The sequence below is a fragment of the Pongo abelii genome, chromosome 22 (genome assembly GCF_028885655.2).
Source record: "Pongo abelii isolate AG06213 chromosome 22, NHGRI_mPonAbe1-v2.0_pri, whole genome shotgun sequence".
In the NCBI taxonomy this organism is placed as follows: domain Eukaryota; kingdom Metazoa; phylum Chordata; class Mammalia; order Primates; family Hominidae; genus Pongo; species Pongo abelii.
Genome location: NC_072007.2, coordinates 43,722,464 through 43,740,910, shown reverse-complemented (window position 1 = coordinate 43,740,910; position 18,447 = coordinate 43,722,464). Strand labels below are relative to the sequence as shown.

Below are 18,447 nucleotides of genomic sequence, written 5' to 3'. Positions count from 1 at the left end.
TGCAATTCCGCCTCCTGGGTTCAAGCAATTCTCCTGCCTCAGCCTCCCAAGTAGCTAGGATTGCAGGCATGCACCACCAGGGCTGGCTAATTTTTTTTTTTTTTTCTTGAGACGGAGTCTTGTTCTGTTGCCAGGCTGGAGTGCAGTGGCATGATCTCAGCTCACTGCAGCCTCCGCCTCCTGGGTTCAAGCGATTGTCCTGCCTCAGCCTCCCGAGTAGCTGGGACTACAGGCGCATGCCACCATGCCTGGGTAATTTTTGTATTTTTAGTAGAGAAAGGGTTTCACCATGTTGTCCAGGATGGTCTCGATCTCTACAACTCATGATCCACCCACCTCAGCCTCCCAAAGTGCTGGGATTACAGGCATGAGCCACCGCACCCAGCCAACAACTTCTAATAGTTGAATACTCCTTACCCCTCATCTCAGTAATCACTTTAATACTCATCCCAGGGCTGACCACGTTAATATGCTGAGAGTTTAAAAGGGCAACACTCAGGAAAAGCAAGTTTTGTTTTTTGTTTTTTTTCTTCTGATTTTCTGATTGGAAGAAAAGCAAGTTCTTCCTTGCAACCCTCAGTGTAGGCCTGTGGGTTATTAATCTTAAAACGTCTCTAAAATTGTAACCTTTCAGTGAAGGTGGGACTGGGGGCTCTTGTTCAGCTGTGATTGGGAAAAAGAAGGCAAGTTCACAAGCATCGGTCTCAGGCACTCCTCCACCCCTCCCCTCGCACCAGCGCACGGTGCACAGCGCACAGCAAGCAGAGAATCTGGGAGGGAGGGCCTTAGGCCTTAACATATAAAGGGGTGTTTCCCAGAGATTAATTTCCCTTTTGCTCCCGCAGGCTTTAGGCTTAGCCATAGATTCACCAAGTTACCAAGAATCTAGTGTCTAGCTCTTGGAAATGCTGAAAGATACTGAAAGACAATGAGCTTGTAGCTGACTGACTGAAAGAGGAACAAAACCAAAACATGTACCCTTGTGAAACCCCAGAATTATAAGTGAAACATGATTCACTGTTCCCATGTAACTCAGAGACCTTTGGCGGATGTTCTTTATGCTTTCCTAGAAAAGAGAACTGACAGGCCTGTGTTTTCTGTTCATGTCTCCGAGGAATGACTCATAGTATATTCATGTACTGGGGCTCAGCTGGTAGTTCTACCAGCAGAGAGAGAGAGATTATTACTGCAAGTAAGATTCTGAGACCTGTTAGGAGCTGTGATTTTGTGACAGTATTAACCAGGGAGGTTCTAGTAGGGAATCTGTATACTGCCTGTGTAGCTACGATACATCATGGCAGATGAAGGAACAAGTGACTAGGGTTCTTTCTGAAAGTGCTGCTATGTGTCTGCAGACTTGGACCTTATCTAACATCTGTTCATCCCATATGTAACCGAGTAACATTCTGTTTCCAACACCTTTACTCTGGGTTTACCCAAGAATAATGTGAAGCCTCCAGAGGCAAATGCTTTTTATTTATTTTTTTTGAGATGGAGTCTTGCTCTGCCACCCAAGCTAAAGTGCTATGGTGCGATCTTGGCTCACTGTAACTTCCACCTCCTGGGTTCAAGCAATTCTTCTGCCTCAGCCTCTCATGTAGCTGGGATTACAGGCGCCCACCACCACGCCCGGCTAATTTTTGTATTTTTAGTAGAGATAGATAGGGTTTCACCATGTTGGCCAGGCTGGTCTCAAACTCCTGACCTCAGGTGATCTGCCCATCCTGGCCTCCCCAAGTGCTGGGGTTACATGTGTGGGTCACTGTGGCCGGCTGCAAATGCTTTTTAAATGTTCTTCTCTCAGCTCACCTCTGATCCCCAAAATGTCCTGACCGTGTCCTCAGAAGGCCCAATGGCCTCACAAAGCCTCAAGGGGCTGGGGTTATGCAGGAAAATAAGACTTTCCACAAGACCCATGCTACTGTTCTTTCTCAAGTCCTTTCAAATATTAGCAATACCTACTGGGCAATGGGTGCACAGGGCCTGGCACTCACAGCTCTGGGTGTTGACTCTGCCTTAGGGCCCTCCTAAGCACCCTGTGAGCCCCAAAGCTCAAGCTCCTGATCACCGTCTCCACCACCTTCACGTCCTCCAGCCAGGCTGCTTCCCTGGCGCATTCTCCAGACAGCAGAGGAGACCTGCTGCCTCGGAGAGGGGCCTACTGCAGCCAATCTCCAGGCCAGGCCAGGCCACCTTTTTAGCCAACCCCATGCCATTGAAAAAAAAAACTAAATTGTGGTAAAATACACATAACATAAAACGTACCATCATAACTCTTTTTAGGTGTACAGTTTGGTAGTGCCAAGCACATTCACATTGTGCAATCATGACAACCATCCATCTCCAGAACTCCGTACAGCCCCAGAAATGAAACTCTGGCCCCATTCAACACGAACTTCCCACTTCCCTCCCTCCTCCACCGCAACCGCCATTCTACTTCCTGTCTTTATGGATTTGATGACTCTGGGGACCTCATTTAAGTGGAAGCAGACAGTAGCCTTTTGTGACTGCCCTACTCCACTCAGCATAATGTCCTCAAGGTCCATCCGTGTGGTAGGATGTGTCACAATCCCCTTCCTTTCTAAGGCTGAATGATATTCCATTGTATGGAAAGACCATCCACTGATTTATCTATTAATCCTTCAACGACACCGAAGTGCTTCCGCCTTTTGGCTGTTGTGAATCATGTCAATATGAACATGGGTGTACAAACAACCCCATACCATTTTTAACCCAAATCTCTGTGTCCACAGCTTTGCCCACAGCTGCACTCTTAGGGGTTGCCAGGGGCAGTGGGGCCCTGATGTGTCACCATTAAGATGTCTGCGTGGACGGGCGCAGTGGCTCACGCCTGTAATCCCAGCACTTTGGGAGGCTGAGGTGGGTGGATCACTTGAGGTCAGGAGTTTGAGACCAGTCTGGCCAACATAGCAAAACCCCGTTTCTACCAAAAATACAAAAATTAGCAGGCCATGGTGGTGAACACTTGTAATACCAGCTACTCGGGAGGCTGAGGCAGGAGAATCGCTTGAACCTGGGAGATGGAGGCTGCAGTGAGCAGAGATTGTACCACCACACTCCAGCCTGGTCAACAGAGCAAGACCCTGTCTCAAAAAAAAAGAAAAAAAAGAGATGTGTGCACATGTACCTCTTCTATCTGTAACGGGATGCTTGGTGGAGTGTGAAACCAGTATTTAATCAGGCCTCTGTATTTCAGGACCAGGAAGAAACAGGCTCCTGCCAGCACCAACAGCAACGAAAATGTTCCCACGGAGATCAGGATGACTTGCTGAAGCTCAGTGGAGGCTAAAAAGAGGACACAAAAGTGAACAGAATGATCTTTCTACGCACAACACAAACATCAGTTAATGTTTCATCCATGCTGCTTGAAGAGCATTCCTGTCCTAGTAAAATGGGCAAGTCCCCCTACCCCCACCCTCACCTGGTATGCTTACATTAATAGCTAAAGTCAATCCTGTAATGAAATAAAGCAAGCGGTAGCTGTCTGGCAGCCTCCACTACTGCAGATCTCAGCACAAGCTCATTATTCCTGCAGTTCAACACTCTCTTCTCACTGGGTCTCCCGACTCCCACCACCCATGACCTCATAAGCATTCCCCGATTTCACTGTTGGAGGAGTATTCTTTTCCCAGTTCAGAAAGGACATAAGAAGGTATATTTTACCGTCTGCCATTGTTTCGTAGCAAGATATGTTGCTTAAATGCCCGACTCTAAAGATGTTACTTTTGTTCCAAAGCAGTTGTGCCTGGACTTGTAAACAGTACACTCTGAAGGGTTTTAAGTTATCCAGTGAAATGGAGTTGCTTCTGAAAGGGCCTTTGACCTGTTTTAAAAACACCACAAGCACACATGTAAATGAACATGGCCAAGCTGCCTACATCTTTTCTGATGTTTCCTCAAATTCACTGTGAACACGACAACCAAAGGAGAACAAGATGCCATTTTTAGCGGGTCACTGGCTGGCAGTGGACACATTTTATGTGTGAAAATTGGTGTGTTGTGTGGCCAAAGAGGCTGATAGCTTTAGAACTGTGTTTCTGGCTGTGAGGTCTCAGAGTGCCCATTGTAGTAACTAGACTTCAGTAAATCCCAATTTCTAGGATAACCTTTTTCTCCTTTAAAATTAACATTTTGGGCTGGATGGGGTGGCTCAAGCCTGTAATACCACCACTTTGGGAGGCCAAGGTGGGTGGATCACCTGAGGTCAGGAGTTAGAGACCAGCCTGGCCAACACTGCAAAACCCAGTCTCTACTAAAAGTACAAAAATTAGCTGGATGTGGTGATGCACACCTGTAATCCCAGCTACATGGGAGGCTGAGGGAGGAGAATCACTTGGACCAGGAGGCAGAGGGTGCAGTGAGCCGAGATTGCGCCAGCCTGGATGAAGAGCAAGACTCCATCTCAAAACAAACATTTTGTATTTCTTTCTCTTTTTTTTGAGATGGAGTTTCGCTCTGTCGCCAGGCTGGATCGCAATGGTGCGACCTCAGCTCACTGCAACCTCCGCCTCCCAGGTTCAAGCAATTCTCCTGCCTCCAACTCCTGAGTAGCTGGGATTATACACATCCACCATCATGTCCGGCTCATTTTTGTATTTTTAGTAGAGACAGGGTTTCACCATGTTGCCCAGGCTGGTCTCGAGCTCCTGATCTCAGGTAATCCACCTGCCTCGGCCTCCCAAAGTGCTGGGATTACAGGCGTGAGCCACCGTGCCCGGCCAACATTTTGTATCTCATGGTTAATCTAGATACCTCAAGTTAGTCAACAGAGAAAAAATTATTCTGGGAAATAATGTTCCTTTCATTCCCAACCTGCTTCTAGTTTGACCGAAATGTGCTTGAGCCTCCTATAGTTTCAGCTAAAATGACCTTAGGGATTTATGTCATCAGGAGACAACTGGACCCTAGACTCTAGGAAGGTTCTGTGTCTCCTCTGCGCATCCCTCTGCTGCCTCAAGCAGGCCTTGCTGCCTCCCCACCTGGTCTTCCAGGCAATGGCTCCTGTTGTCCTGGTGAGGCTGTCATCGTCCCATACCAAAGTGGAAAACAGTGATACCCTATTATGGCAGTACAGGGTTTCTTGCAAAGAACTGTTTCCTAATTTTGAGATACAATATAATCCACTGCAGCCACATGAAATGGTGGTATAACATATGCTTGAAAACATGGGAAGACAAGGCTGCTAAATTGTTAACTGAAAAAAGGCAGATTATTCAAATACAGAACATGTTATTTTTTAAAATACAAAAATAGGCCAGGCATGGTGGCTCATGCCTGTAATTCCAGCATTTTGGGAGGCTGAGGTGGGAGGATCACTTGAGCCCAGGAGTTTGAGCTTGGGTAACATAGTGAGACCCCCCTCCCTCCGTCTCTACAGAAAATAATAATAAAAAAAATAAGCTCATCATGGTGGTGCATGCCTATAGTCCCAGCTACTCGGGAGGCCAAAGTGGGAGGATGGCTTGAGCCTGGGAATTGGAGGCTACAGTGAGCTATGACTGCACCACTGCACTCCAGCCTGGGTGACAGAGTGAAATTGTCTCTGAAAAATTAAAAAATAAAAATATAAAAATAATTGTATGATCTATGAATTAGTAGTATTACTTGATGGTTTTACATTTTCTTTTCTTCTGTTTAATGGTGTTGGACTGCCAGGGCAGAGGAAGACACGATTCTAAGGACAAAAACTCCCTTTGGGTTTATTTCAGCATTCAATTGGAATTCCTAAAATTCAGAATCACACAGACTGCAGAAGAGCTAACGTAACAGGCCTAACACTAATGCCCTTTGAAGGGCCTGATTTCAAGGTCAACCCTTAGCTGACATCTGGGAATTTGTGTGTGTGTGTGTGTGTGTGTTTTTTTTTTTTTGAGACGGAGTCTTGCTCCGTTGCCCAGGCTGGAGTGCAGTGGTATGATCTCGACTCACTGCAACCTCTGCCTCCCAGATTCAAGCAATTCTCCTGCCTCAGCCTCCTGAGTAATTGGGATCACAAGTGCCCACCACCACGCCTGGCTAATTTTTGTATTTTTTAGTAGAGATGGGTTTTCACCATGCTAGCCAGGTCTGTCTCGAACCCCTGACCTCAAGTGATCCGCCTGCCTCGGCCTCCCAAAGTGCTGGGATTACAGGCGTGAGCCACCGTGCCCGGCCTGGGAATTTGGATTTCAAGTTTATCCCTCCCATTCCCAAACTGGTAAGGTGGCTTACTGTCCCTACACTGTTTGCACAATGTGTTTTCTTTATGAGGAGCATCTGCTTTCCTTCTGGGAGTCGGAATTTTGGCATATGCTAGACAGAGGGTGCGTATGTGGCTAGCCCCCGGAAAAAGCCCTGGGCGCTGGGTCTCTCATAAGCCTCCCTGGCAGACAACAGTTCACATGTGCAGTCACAGCTTGCTGGTGGAGGAATGAAGTATATCCTGTGTGACTCAGCTCAGGGAGGGCTCCTGGAAGCCTACCCCTGGACACCTGCAGACTTTCCTCCATGCGCCTCTTCCCTTTGCTGATTTTGCTTTGCATCCTTTTGCTGTAAAAAATCAGAGTGTGGGCCAGGCACAGATGTGGAGGCTGAGACAGGAGGATCTCTTGAACCTGTGAGCCAAGATTGTGGCACTGCACTCCACCCTGGGCGACAGAGTGAAATTCTGTCTTACAACAAAACAAAACAAAACAAAAGAAACTGTGCTGAGTCCTGGGAGTCCTTTGAGCGATCTAGGGTGGGTCTTGGGGACCCCAACACACAGACTCACAGCTGGAACAAAGATCACACTGGTGGCTTTCAGAGTCATTTTCATCCTTGAACCTTTTGATCATGGAAGCCAAGTACAGATGCTCTGGTCAAATGGAGGAGAGGGACTTGGGGGCCCTCACGGCTGCTCCTCTTCAGAGGTTCCAGCTTATAGCTCAGTTGTTTCATTTTATACACGAGGAAGCTGCAGCCCAGAGAGGCTAAGTGACATGGTGCTAAGTGGGTTCCAGGCAGTGGAAGCCTGTTCTGTGTGCTCTTCATTAGGGCACGCTGCTCAACAAGGCTGGCCCCAGGGTCCTGGAGCTGAGTCCTCCAGTGCTGGGCAGCCGTGCCTAGCTCTAGGATACAAGTGGCAACTCGCCCTCTGGGGGCCGACTCAGTGCAGAGAAGTGGATGGACTCCATCCTAAAAAAAACAAAAGTATGAGCGGGCCCTTGGGGAGGGAGCATGGCAACACGGTGCCCTCGAGTGAAGAAACCAACCAAAGGGTGGAGAAAAACGTGGCCAGAGCGCCCATCCCATCTCTTGCATTTCCGGCACTGTATCCGGTTGGTGAGGACAGACTTGGAAGAGGCAGAGTCTCTCCCTTCTGGATTCTGCCAGGCTCCCCCTATTCTAATCGACCCAGATCTTGAGCTCTGATTTGGAGAAATGATTTTTCCCTATTTCCTAGATGCTAAGTCTGTTTTTCAGTGAGTCTCACCCTTCCCAGTTTCATATTCCCCAAAATGAAATGAAGAGGAGGCTGGGAATGGACTCATGCCTGTAACCTCAGCACTTTTGGAGACTGAGGTGGGCAGATCGCTTGAGACCAGGAGTTCGAGACCAGCCTGGGCAACATGGCAAAACTCCATCTCTATAAAAAAATTTAAAAATATTAGCCAGGTGTGGTTGGCACAGGCCTGTAGTTCCAGCTACTCGGGTGGCTGAAGTGGGTGGATTGCTTGAGCCGGGGAGGTAGAGGTTGCAGTGAGCCAAGATCATACCACAGTACTCTAGCCTGGGCGACAGTGAGACTGTCTCAAAAAAAGAACAATAATAAAAAAAAAAAAAAAATGAAGGAGAAGCACAGATACAAAGCGTGTGGCAGAAAAAGGTGGTGGTCAAGAGCAGGGCTCTGAAGCTAGGCGTCTCTGCTCTGCTCCGCCAGTGATTCGCTGCTGACCTGAGGCAAGTCACTTCACGACTTGGATTCTCTCTGCAAACGGATTAGTATAAAGATGAAATGGGCCGGGCACGGTGGCTCACGCCTGTAATCCCAGCACTTTGGGTGGCCAAGGTGGGCAGATCACCTGAGGTCAGGAGTTCGAGACCAGCCTGACCAATGTGGTGAAAACCCTGTCTCTACTAAAAATACAAAAACTAGCTGGGCACCAAAAGCGAAACTCTAGCTCAAAAAAAAAAAAAAAAAAAGATGAAATGAGATGAAGTATCTGAAATTCTGGCTCAGAGCCAAACACAAAGGAAGCTCTCAATAAATGTAAGCTCTTATTATCAAAAACCATAATAATGTTGAATTTAGGAAATCATGCAGTTCACATAGATATCAGAACCTCCTTAAATGCAGCTAGGATAATTTCGGCACTGGAGATGCTTCAAGACAATCATGTTTTTTCCTATACTCCCCGAGGCTGACCAGGCCCCTCTGATGTCATGCACCTCTGTCAACGTGATCACCTGCCACAGCCCCTTGCGGATTGCGTTTCTGACCAATCTAAGCACCTGCAGTTCTCCACGTGTGCCACGCCTTCTCATGCCTGCTGGTACTGCTCTCTGGAAAGCTCTTTCTCCCTCTGTTTCCCCCCGATTTCGCATAAGCCCTTTTCACAAACTGTTCAAACATTTATACAGTTAAGCCTTGCAGGCTGTAGTTGTGGATTCCTTATGGAGAACCAGGCCCACTAAAACCTCCTCCAAACTACAGAGCGTGGCAAAGGCCATTGTAAGCAGGGCACCAGCAAAGTCTCAACCCCACACAAGGGACACAGAGTGACATCAAAAGATGGCTGGCCCTTCAGATCAGCCTGGTGGAGGGAGGTCTCAGCAAACCGAGTGGAAAAACAGGTCTTGAAGAGGACAATGAAAACAGGCTCAGGGCTCAGCCTCTATGGGGACATGGGGACATGGGGACACCCTGTTCTTGCCCATGTTAAAGGTTTCTTTCTTTTGCTAAGCCAGAAACTGCAAACAAAAGAAAATCCAAACAAAAAAGAAACATGCTCTTGCCTGTTGGATTCCTCCTTTTTCCCAGTAATGGACATAATAACAAAAAAAGGCCGTGGAGGTATCAGCGATGTCAAAGGGAGAGGAGAACCTGATGATGAGGGAGCCTTCTGCTGGGGTCACCTCAATGTTTTTTGGAGGCCCGACAGTCACTGAAAAAGAATTACAAAGAGAAAACCACACACATACACATATGTATTATAGATACAATACAATGTATTATATAATGCTATATATATATATATATATATATATATATATATATATAGTGGGTGTAGATATATACACACACATTTTTATCTATTTATTTATTTATTATTATTTTTTCGAGATGGAGTTTTGCTCTGTCGCCCAGACTAGAGTGCAGTTGTACGATCTCGGCTCACTGCAACCTCCGCCTCCCGGGCTCAAGCAATTCTCTTGCATCAGCCTCTCAAGTAGCTGGGATTACAGGCGTGTGCCACCATGCCCGGCTAATTTTTATATTTTTAGTAGAAACAGGGTATCATCATGTTGGCCAGGCTGTTCTCGAACTCCTGACCTCATGATCTGCCCACCTCGGCCTCCCAAAGTGCTGAGATTACAGGCGTGAGCCACCGCGCCTGGCCTATTTTATTTATTTATTCATTTTTGAGATGGAATCTTGCACATATCACCCAGGCTGGAGTGCAGTGGTGCGATCTCGGCTCACTGCAACCTCCGCCTTCCAGGTTCAAGCGATTCTTCTGCCTCAGCCTCTCATGTTGCTGGGATTACAGGCACACGCCACCACACCCGGCTAATCTTTGTATTTTTAGTAGAAACAGGGTTTCACTATGTTGGCCAGGCTGGTTTCAAACTCCTGACCTCAGGTGATCCGCCTGCCTTGGGCTCCCAAAGTGCTGGGATTACAGGCGTGAGCCACCACGCCCATACTATATTTAAACACAATAACTGAGAAGTGTTGCCATGTAAGTCTATTTGTTCAGGCCTTTCACATTAATTCACAGGTCAGGCTAGGACTGTGACTCATGATGTGCTATCAATGAGGGGTTATCAAGCATTTATTAAGTAAGCATGCACACTGTATAATTCACTAGAGAAACTCAGATCAAAGTACAGGTTGGGTCCTCAAAGTTCTAAGAGACCAATGTCTGCACATTTTACACAAGGAGACAATCCTGTCACTGTGTGTTCACAACAGCGGGGCTGGATTCTCTCCCCTGGGCACTCCAGGTTGGTGAGGGTTAGGTGTATGATCTGGCCAAGCTTCTCTCTGTGCAAAAGAACTGCTGAGTTTGTAGTTGTGCCCCCTCATTTGTTCTGGTGGAGGTGGTAAGTCCAGACAACTCCCAGTGGCAGAAGTGGGGTCAGGCCTGGCCCACCACCAGCCACAGTGATGTTCGTGGATTGACTGCTAGTGACAAAATGCTCTTCCACTCAGCCTGCCCAGGGACGCCAGCACACACTTTCTCCAGCTTCCCTTGTCCCAGCTAAGTGAGCAGAGCGTGCAGAAGCGTGTTGCAGAAGCGTGTTGCAGAAGCACCTGCAGGGCCTGGCTGTAGGACACATTCTTTGGGCATCTCCATTAGCACGTGGGAGTGTGGACACCAGCCACAGCTGGCCACTGCACGGCTGAAAGCACAGGGCTCAGACCTGCCCTTCTGAAGAGAGTCCCGGTCTGGAATCTGACATGAACCCAGTAAACCTCATCTAGAGGGGAGAACAATCTGCCTCCTCTCACAGCACTGGAGGAAGGCTGGATCCAGGGAACACTGGACGACAATGTGTGGAGCCTCCAGGTAAATGGCCTTTCCACGAAGCCTCTCACGATCAGTGTCACTGCCAAATAAGGGTATCCCGGGCTGGGCATGGTGACTCATACCTGTAATCCCAGCACTTTGGGAGGCTGAGGTGGGCGGATCACTTGAGGTCAGGAGTTCAAGACCAGCCTGGCCAACATGGGGAAATGCCGTTTCTACTAAAAATACAAAAATTAGCTGGGCATGGTGGTGCATGCCGGTAATCCCAGCTACTCAGGAGGCTGAGGCAGGAGAATCGCTTGAACCTGAGAGGCGGAGGTTGCAGTGAGCCGAGATCGGGCCACTGCACTCCAGCCTGGGTGACAGGAATGAAACTCCATCTCACAAAAACAAAACCAAAATTAACTGGGGTGTGGTGGCCCATGCCAGTAATCCTAGCTACTGGGGAGGCTGAGGCACGAGAATCACTTAAACCTGGAGACGGAGGCTGCAGTGAGCTGAGATCACTCCACTGCACTCCAGCCTGGGCAGAGTGAGGCTGTCTCAAAAAACAAAACAAAACAAAACAAAAAACCAAATAAGGTTATCCCCATTTCTTGGATGAGGAAACGGAAGACAGGAAGTGACACTACTTGCCCAAAGTAACACAGCCAATAAATCGCAGAGTTGGGATATGAACCCAGGAGGGGGTGATGCTAAAGCCCGCCCCCTCCAACCACCATCTCACTCCTCCACTTGGTAAACCACCTTCATATCCATTACTGATTCTAATGCCACCAGCAGAGGTGAAAGTGGCAGGTGTGACGTGAGACCACCACTGTGTCAAGCTTTTCAAGCACGAGGGCAGAGAACAGCAACCCAGCCAGTAACTAACAGAAACATGGGTGTTTGACTCCGGCCGGGAGTGGCAGCTGGCTGGCGCCGGACCCACTTTCACGATACATCCTGCTTCTGGTACCTTCTCTTGATCCCTGGGCAGTGGTGGTAAGTATCATTCCTTTTTTTTTTTTTTTTTTTAAATGACAGAGCCTCGCTCTGTCACCCAGGCTGGAGTGCAATGGTGTGATCTTGGCTCACTGCAACCTCCACCTCCCAGGTTCAAGAGATTCTCCTGCCTCAGTCTTCCAAGTAGCTGGGATTACAGTCGTGTGCCATCATACCCTGCTAACTTTTGTATTTTTAGTAGAGATGGGGTTTCACCATGTTGGCCAGACTGGTCTCGAACTCCTGACCACAGATGATCTGCGTGCCTCAGCTTCCCAAAGTGCTGGGATTGCAGGGGTGAGCCACTGCGCCCAGCCATCATTACTTCTTTGCATACTCCTAATTCCCACTTATTTGACACTTTATAGCTCAAATGGAGGGTGGTTTGGCACCCAAGGACAAATGGCTTGTCCACAGCAGATGAGGAGCCAGCAGGACTGCCCTGTCTTCTCTGTTTCTGTCCCTCACAGCACCTAGCACAAACCACTGATTTAAAACAAAACAAAACAAAACAAAAAAAATAGAGATGGGATCTTGCTATGTTCCCCAGGCTCATCTTGAACTCCTGAGCTCAAGCGATCCTCCCACCTCAGCCTCCCAATGGGCTAAGATTACAGGCATGACCCTCTCTAAAAAACTTTTTATTGGCTGGGCACAGTGGCTCTCACGCCTGTAATCCCAGCACTTTGGGAGGCTGAGATGGGTGGATCACGAGGTCAGGAGTTAGAGGCCAGCCTGGACAACATAGTGAAATCCCATCTCTACTAAAAATACAAAAAATTAGACAGGCATGGTGGCGTGCGCCTGTAGTCCCAGCTACTTGGGAGGCTGAGGAGGGAGAATCACTTGAACCCGGGAGGCAGAGCTTGCAGTGAGCCGAGATTGCGCCACTGCACTCCAGCCTGGGCGACAGTGCAAGACTCCATCTCAAAACAAAAACAAAAACAAAAAACAACAACAAACTTTTTATTACAGAAAATTTCAAACACATAGAAAGTGGAGAGAAGATCGGCCGGGCGTGGTGGCTCACGCCTGTAATCCCAGCACTTTGGGAGGCCAAGGCGGGCAGATCATGAGGTCAGGAGATCAAGACCATCCTGGCTAACATGGTGAAACCCCGTCTCTACTAAAAATACAAAATTAGCCGGGTGTGGTGGCGGGCGCCTGTAGTCCCAGCTACTTGGGAGGCTGAGGCAGGAGAATGGTGTGAACCCGGGAGGCGGAGCTTGCGGTGAGCCAAGATTGCGCCACTGCACTCTAGCCTGGGCAACAGAGACAGACTCCGTCTTAAAAAAAAAAAAAAAAATGTAGAGAGAAGATCATTAACAAACACTCATGTACTCATTACCCAACTGAATCAACTGTCAACTTATGGCCAATTTTGTTTCTTCTATGCCTGGAAGCTTTGTCCTTGTCCCTCCTGTTCTTTGGATTATTTTGCTTTTTTTTTTTTTTTTTTGAGATGGAGTTTCACTCTTGTTGCCCAGGCTGGAGTGCAATGGTGCAGTCTCAGCTCACCACAACCTCTGCCTCCCTAGTTCAAGTGATTCTCCTGCCTCAGCCTCCCAAGTAGCTGGGATTACAGGCGCCTGCCACCACGCCCGGCTAATTCTTTGTATGTTTAGTAGAGATGGGGCCTCACCATGTTGGCCAGGCTGGTCTCAAACTCCAGATCTCAGGTGATCCACCTGCCACTTTGGCCTCCCAAACTGCTGGGATTACAGGTGTGAGCCACCGTGCCCAGCCTATTTGATTTCTTTGAACAAATCTCAGCCATCACATCATTTCATCTGCAAATATGTTAATATGTACCTCTGAAATATAGGAACACTTTATTTTTATTTTTTATTTTTTTTTTGAGACAGGGTCTTGCTCTGTCGCCCAGGCTGGAGTGCAGTGATGTGATCTTGGCTCACTGCAACCTCCGCCTCCCGGGTTCAAGCGATTCTCCTGCCTCAGCCTCCCGAGTAGCTGGGATTACAGGTATGCACCACCACATCCAGCTAATTTTTGTATTTTTAGTAGAGATGGGGTTTCACCATGTTGGCCAGGCTGGTCTCGAACTCCTGACCTCAAGTGATCTGCCTGCCTCGGCCTCCCAAAGTGCTGGGATTACAGGCGTGAGCCACTGCGCCCGGCAGGAACTCTTTTTATTCCCCCAATTTTTTATTGTGGTAAAATACACATAACATAAACTTTAACATCTTAACCAGACCACCTCCCCCTTTAAAAATCATAACCAAAACACCATTATAACACTGAAAATAAGTCAACAATAAAGTTGTTCATTATATATCAAATATCTAGATGGTGATCACATTTCCTCAATTGTCTTCTACATTAATTTGTCTAAATCAAGATCCACGTAAGTTTCATGCGCTGTGTGTGCATAAACCAGACACGGAAGAAACATCTGGCATGGCTGACTATGTGACAAATGAATTACTGGAGGAACAAATGTAGGAACTGGAATCTGAGGGTTCTTCTGTCTCCTTCCAATATCTGGGGACACATTTGTTCACTCAGTCATTCAACAAATATTTACTGAATACCTACTACATGCTAGGCACCATTCAAGGTGCCTATTCTGCAACATAAACGAAGTTGCACCAGAAGAAGTGAGGGTGATCAGAGAGATATGCTAGCATCCCTTCTAGCATGAGGTTGGCAAACTTTTTCAGTAAAGAGCCGCAGTAAATTTAGACTTTGCAGGCTCAACAGTTGCTATTGCAACTACTCTACCATTTTAGTGTGAAAGCAGCCATAGACACAATAAAAGATGGATGTAACTGTGTGTTCCAATAAAACTTTATTTACAAAAACAAGTGGTGGGCCAGATTTGGCCTGCAGGCTGTAGTTGGCCAACCCCTGGTTTAGCAAATCACACTCCCTTAGCATCAGCCTCCAAGGTCAGAGTGTGGGTTTGACCGTCCTACCCATTTGTCTGCTGGTCATTTAGGGTGAGATGCAGGACAGAGCTGTGTGGAGTCGATACTGCAAGTGAAGAAAACCTGGAAAGTGTAAAGGAAGTTCTACACCCAAGTTCTCTTACCATTCCGATAGTGTTGAAACCAAGGCATTGTCACCCAGGCAGAATGGAGTGCTCCCAGCTCAGCTCGAAGGCGTAGAGTGACATTGAAATCCATTGGGAAGCCTGCTGAGGAAGTGGCGGCAGTGAAGTCACACTCTGTTGTTGTGATCTGTGTACAATTCACCCCTATGGACATGATGTCGGCCATGAACCATTTACTGTCGGTGCTGGGAAGGAAAAAAAGGATTTCAATTCACAGAATTCTCTCTGTTTCATGTGTAATAGTTTCCCCAGAGCTTTTGTTCAAAACACAGGTTTATTGAGATACAATTTATATATACCATATGGTTCCTCCCCCCCCCCCTTTTTTTGAGATGAAGTTTTGCTCTGTCACCCAGGTTGGAGTGCAGTAGCGCAATCTCGGCTCACAGCAACCTCCACCTCCTGGGTTCAAGTGATTCTTGTGCCTCAGCCTCCCAAGTAGCTGGAACTACAGGTGTGAACCACCACACCCAGCTAATTTTTGTATTTTTAGTAGAGCCAGGATGTCACCATGTTGGCCAGGCAGGTCTCGAACTCCTGACCTCCAGTGATCCACCTGCCTTGGCCTCCCAATGTGCTGGGATTACAGGCATGCACCATCATGCCTGGTTAATTTTTATATTTTTAGTAGAAACGGGGTTTTACCATGTTGATCAGGCTGGTCTCAAACTCCTGGCCTCATGTGATCTGCCCACCTCGGCCTCCCAAAGTGCTGAAATTACAAGCGTGAGCCACTGTGCTCAGCTGCTAATGTTATTTTTATTTTTAATTTCTTTGTAGAGCTGGGGTCTCTCCTTGTTGCCCAGGCTGGTCTTGAACTCCTAGACTCAAGTAATCCTCTTGCCTTGGCCTCCCAAAGTGCTGGGATTACAGGCGTGATCCCCTGTGCCCAGCTGTGGTTTTTAATTGGGTTATTTGTCTTTTAATTGTTGAATTGTAAGAGTTCGTTATCTATTCTGGATACAAGTCCCTTGTCAGATATATGATTTGCAAATATTTTCTCCCATTCCATCCCATAACTGATTTTAATACTTCAAACTCACTCTCTGTAGCCTATGTTTTGGGAATGGAACTGTGTTAATACAAACTCCACTCCTGCTTCCTGCTGGTGCGGAGTTTCTTTCCACCCATAGCTGCCCATTTAAAGAGGATTTGTCTCACCCATATGAAAACCTTGCCAAATACATGGTCACACATCCTTGTGAATGACAGTGGCTTTCCCAGAGTCCCAATGCCACACTCCCACGTGGGACTCTAGTCCCCAGCTCTGACCTCTTTGCCTTAGGTGACAGACTTCAGAAAGGCCAAGACGGTGGCTGCTGGGAGCCTGAGTAGGGGCAGTGGACAGTGTCCCCCACAACAGCAACTATGGCCCAGAAAGCAAAGCCATGGGAGACAGGAGACGAGACTGGAGACCCCTCTGTATCCCCACGGCCACCGGCTTTCACATACCACACATGCTTCTAACTGTACCTCCGACCCTCTCCAAGATGCATCTTCCGTTTAAGTTGCAAGGGACAAGATGAAAGCCACTTCAAGATGCGTGGCCAGGGCTTCCATGAAGACACCCGCCATAGATACCTACTACCCAGCCCCAGGGTGACAGACCCTGATGGGGAGAGGGATCGCAAACCATGAGCCTCCCCTCTCAGGTCGGGGGTGAGGGGTGTGCTCTGGAAGAGGTGAGTGATTTCTTTTTCAAGGTAGACAAATACCTAAAGACCCTCTAACCGCCCCGCTCCTCCTCCTCCAAGAGCAACATGCACGGCTCTTCTTCAAATGCAGTGCGGGGCCTGCTCCCCAACACCCCTGCCACTGCCGGGGCTCAGCCTGTCCCTGGGACTCAAGAGCTATGCCCAGCCTTTGTGAGGTCACTCACAAAAACGTTAAGTAAGTCCATCCCCTTTGACCCAGCAACCTCTCTTCTAGAAGTGTAAGAAAATAACCAGATATGATTCATGTACGATGATATGACTTAGGACAGGCACAAGCTGCCAACTGTCTACACCCATGAGTGGGGAAAAGTTAAATACAGCACATGTGATATGTCACATAATGAAACATACAATGTCCACACAGAAATAATTACATGAAGAAATGCTCACATTTAACTACATCAAATTAAAATAAAAAAAGGAAATAGACCCCAGAAGTGTGACCCCAGTCTGGTTTGGTTTACACACACACACATTTTCAAACAAGAGAACGAATTTAGAAAAAAAGTCTAAAATGAGAATAATGGCCGGGTGCAGTGGCTCATACCTGTAATCCCAGCACTTTGGGAGGCTGAGGCGGGCAGATCACTTCAGGTCAGGAGTTCAAAACCAGCCTAGCTAACATGATGAAACCACATCTCTACTAAAAATACAAAAAAATTAGCCAGGCATGGTGGCGGGCGCCTGTAATCCCAGCTACTTGGAAGGCTGAGGCAGGAGAATCACTTGAACCCAGGCAGCGGAGGTTTCAGTGAGCTGAGATCATGCTACTGCAGTCCAGCCTGGGCAACAGAGTAAGACTCTGTCTCAAATAAATAAATAAATAAGATAAAAGTAAAATAAAATAATGAGAATAGTGATTATTCTTAGAGTATAGAACAACAGGTTATTTTATTTTTTCTACTTTTCTAGATTGTCCAGATTTTCTATAAAGAACATGGATTGCTATTAAAATCAGAAGAAAATGAAAAACAAATGTTTGAGAAGACAGGGCTGGGCAGGTCTGAGAGAGGGGCTGGCAGTAGACCAGGAGGTGTGATCTGGAAGGGGCCTTGCTGCCCGACTGTCTGCATTTTCAAGAAAAACTGGAATCAGGATTGGGTTTTTTTTTCCTGTTATTTATTATTATTTTTTTCTAAGTGAAAAGTCCGGATTTCTTAATGTTGGCAACAAATTGAAGAAAAAAAAATTAAACACTGGGAGCCAAATAGCCTGCAGCCACTGTCTGCTACCCACGATTTAGACTTGAAATTCTCCCATCAAGTGCTCCATGTAATTTTGGTCTTGCTACTCTGACTGTCAAAAAACAAAGGCATCTTCATTTTTAATCACAGCAATGCTTTATTGTAGAGAAACAGGGTGGAAATTTAAGTCTCACAAGCCTCAAAACTAATAAAAAGTCCCAAACACATGTTTGTATCTAAAACAAAGTATCTAAAAACAAATGCAAAGGCCCTCTTCCATTATCAAATCTACAAACTGAAAAAGAAAATCATCCTCAATTTCACCTTTATCTAACAGGAACATTCACATGTACCCTAACCTATGTTTCTTTTACTAAAACCAACCTCTAGGCCGGGCGTGGTGGCTTACACCTATAATTCCAGCACTTTGGGTGGCTAGGTGGGCGGATCACCTGAGGTCAGGAATTCAAGACCAGCCTGGCCAACATGGTGAAAAGCTGTCTCTACTAAAAATATAAAAATCAGCCGGGCGTAGTGGCGGGTGCCTGTAATCCCAGCTACTCAGGAGTCTGAGGCAGGAGAATCGCTTGAACCCGGGAGGTGGAGGTTGCAGTGAGCCGGAGGTTGCAGTAAGCTGAAAGTTGCAGTCAGCTGAGATCACACCACTGCACTCCAGCCTGGATGACAGAGCGAGACTCTGTCTCAAAATAAATGAATAAATAAATAAAAATAAAAAATAAAACCAACCTTTATCC

The 18,447-nt window shown here is 47.2% G+C and overlaps 1 protein-coding gene across 1 annotated transcript in view; it reads right to left on the bottom strand.

The window, feature by feature from the left end:
• IFNGR2 (interferon gamma receptor 2) overlaps positions 1-18,447 on the bottom strand; it is a 34,716-nt gene that overhangs the window by 1,556 nt on the left and 14,713 nt on the right. The window contains exons 3-6 of the mRNA XM_024239362.3: positions 14,773-14,978; positions 8,998-9,146; positions 3,685-3,844; positions 3,149-3,306 (exon numbers count right to left, since the gene is read on the bottom strand). Of these exons, the coding sequence (XP_024095130.1) occupies positions 3,149-3,306; positions 3,685-3,844; positions 8,998-9,146; positions 14,773-14,978 (673 nt within the window). The remainder of the gene's footprint in view (positions 1-3,148; positions 3,307-3,684; positions 3,845-8,997; positions 9,147-14,772; positions 14,979-18,447) is intronic.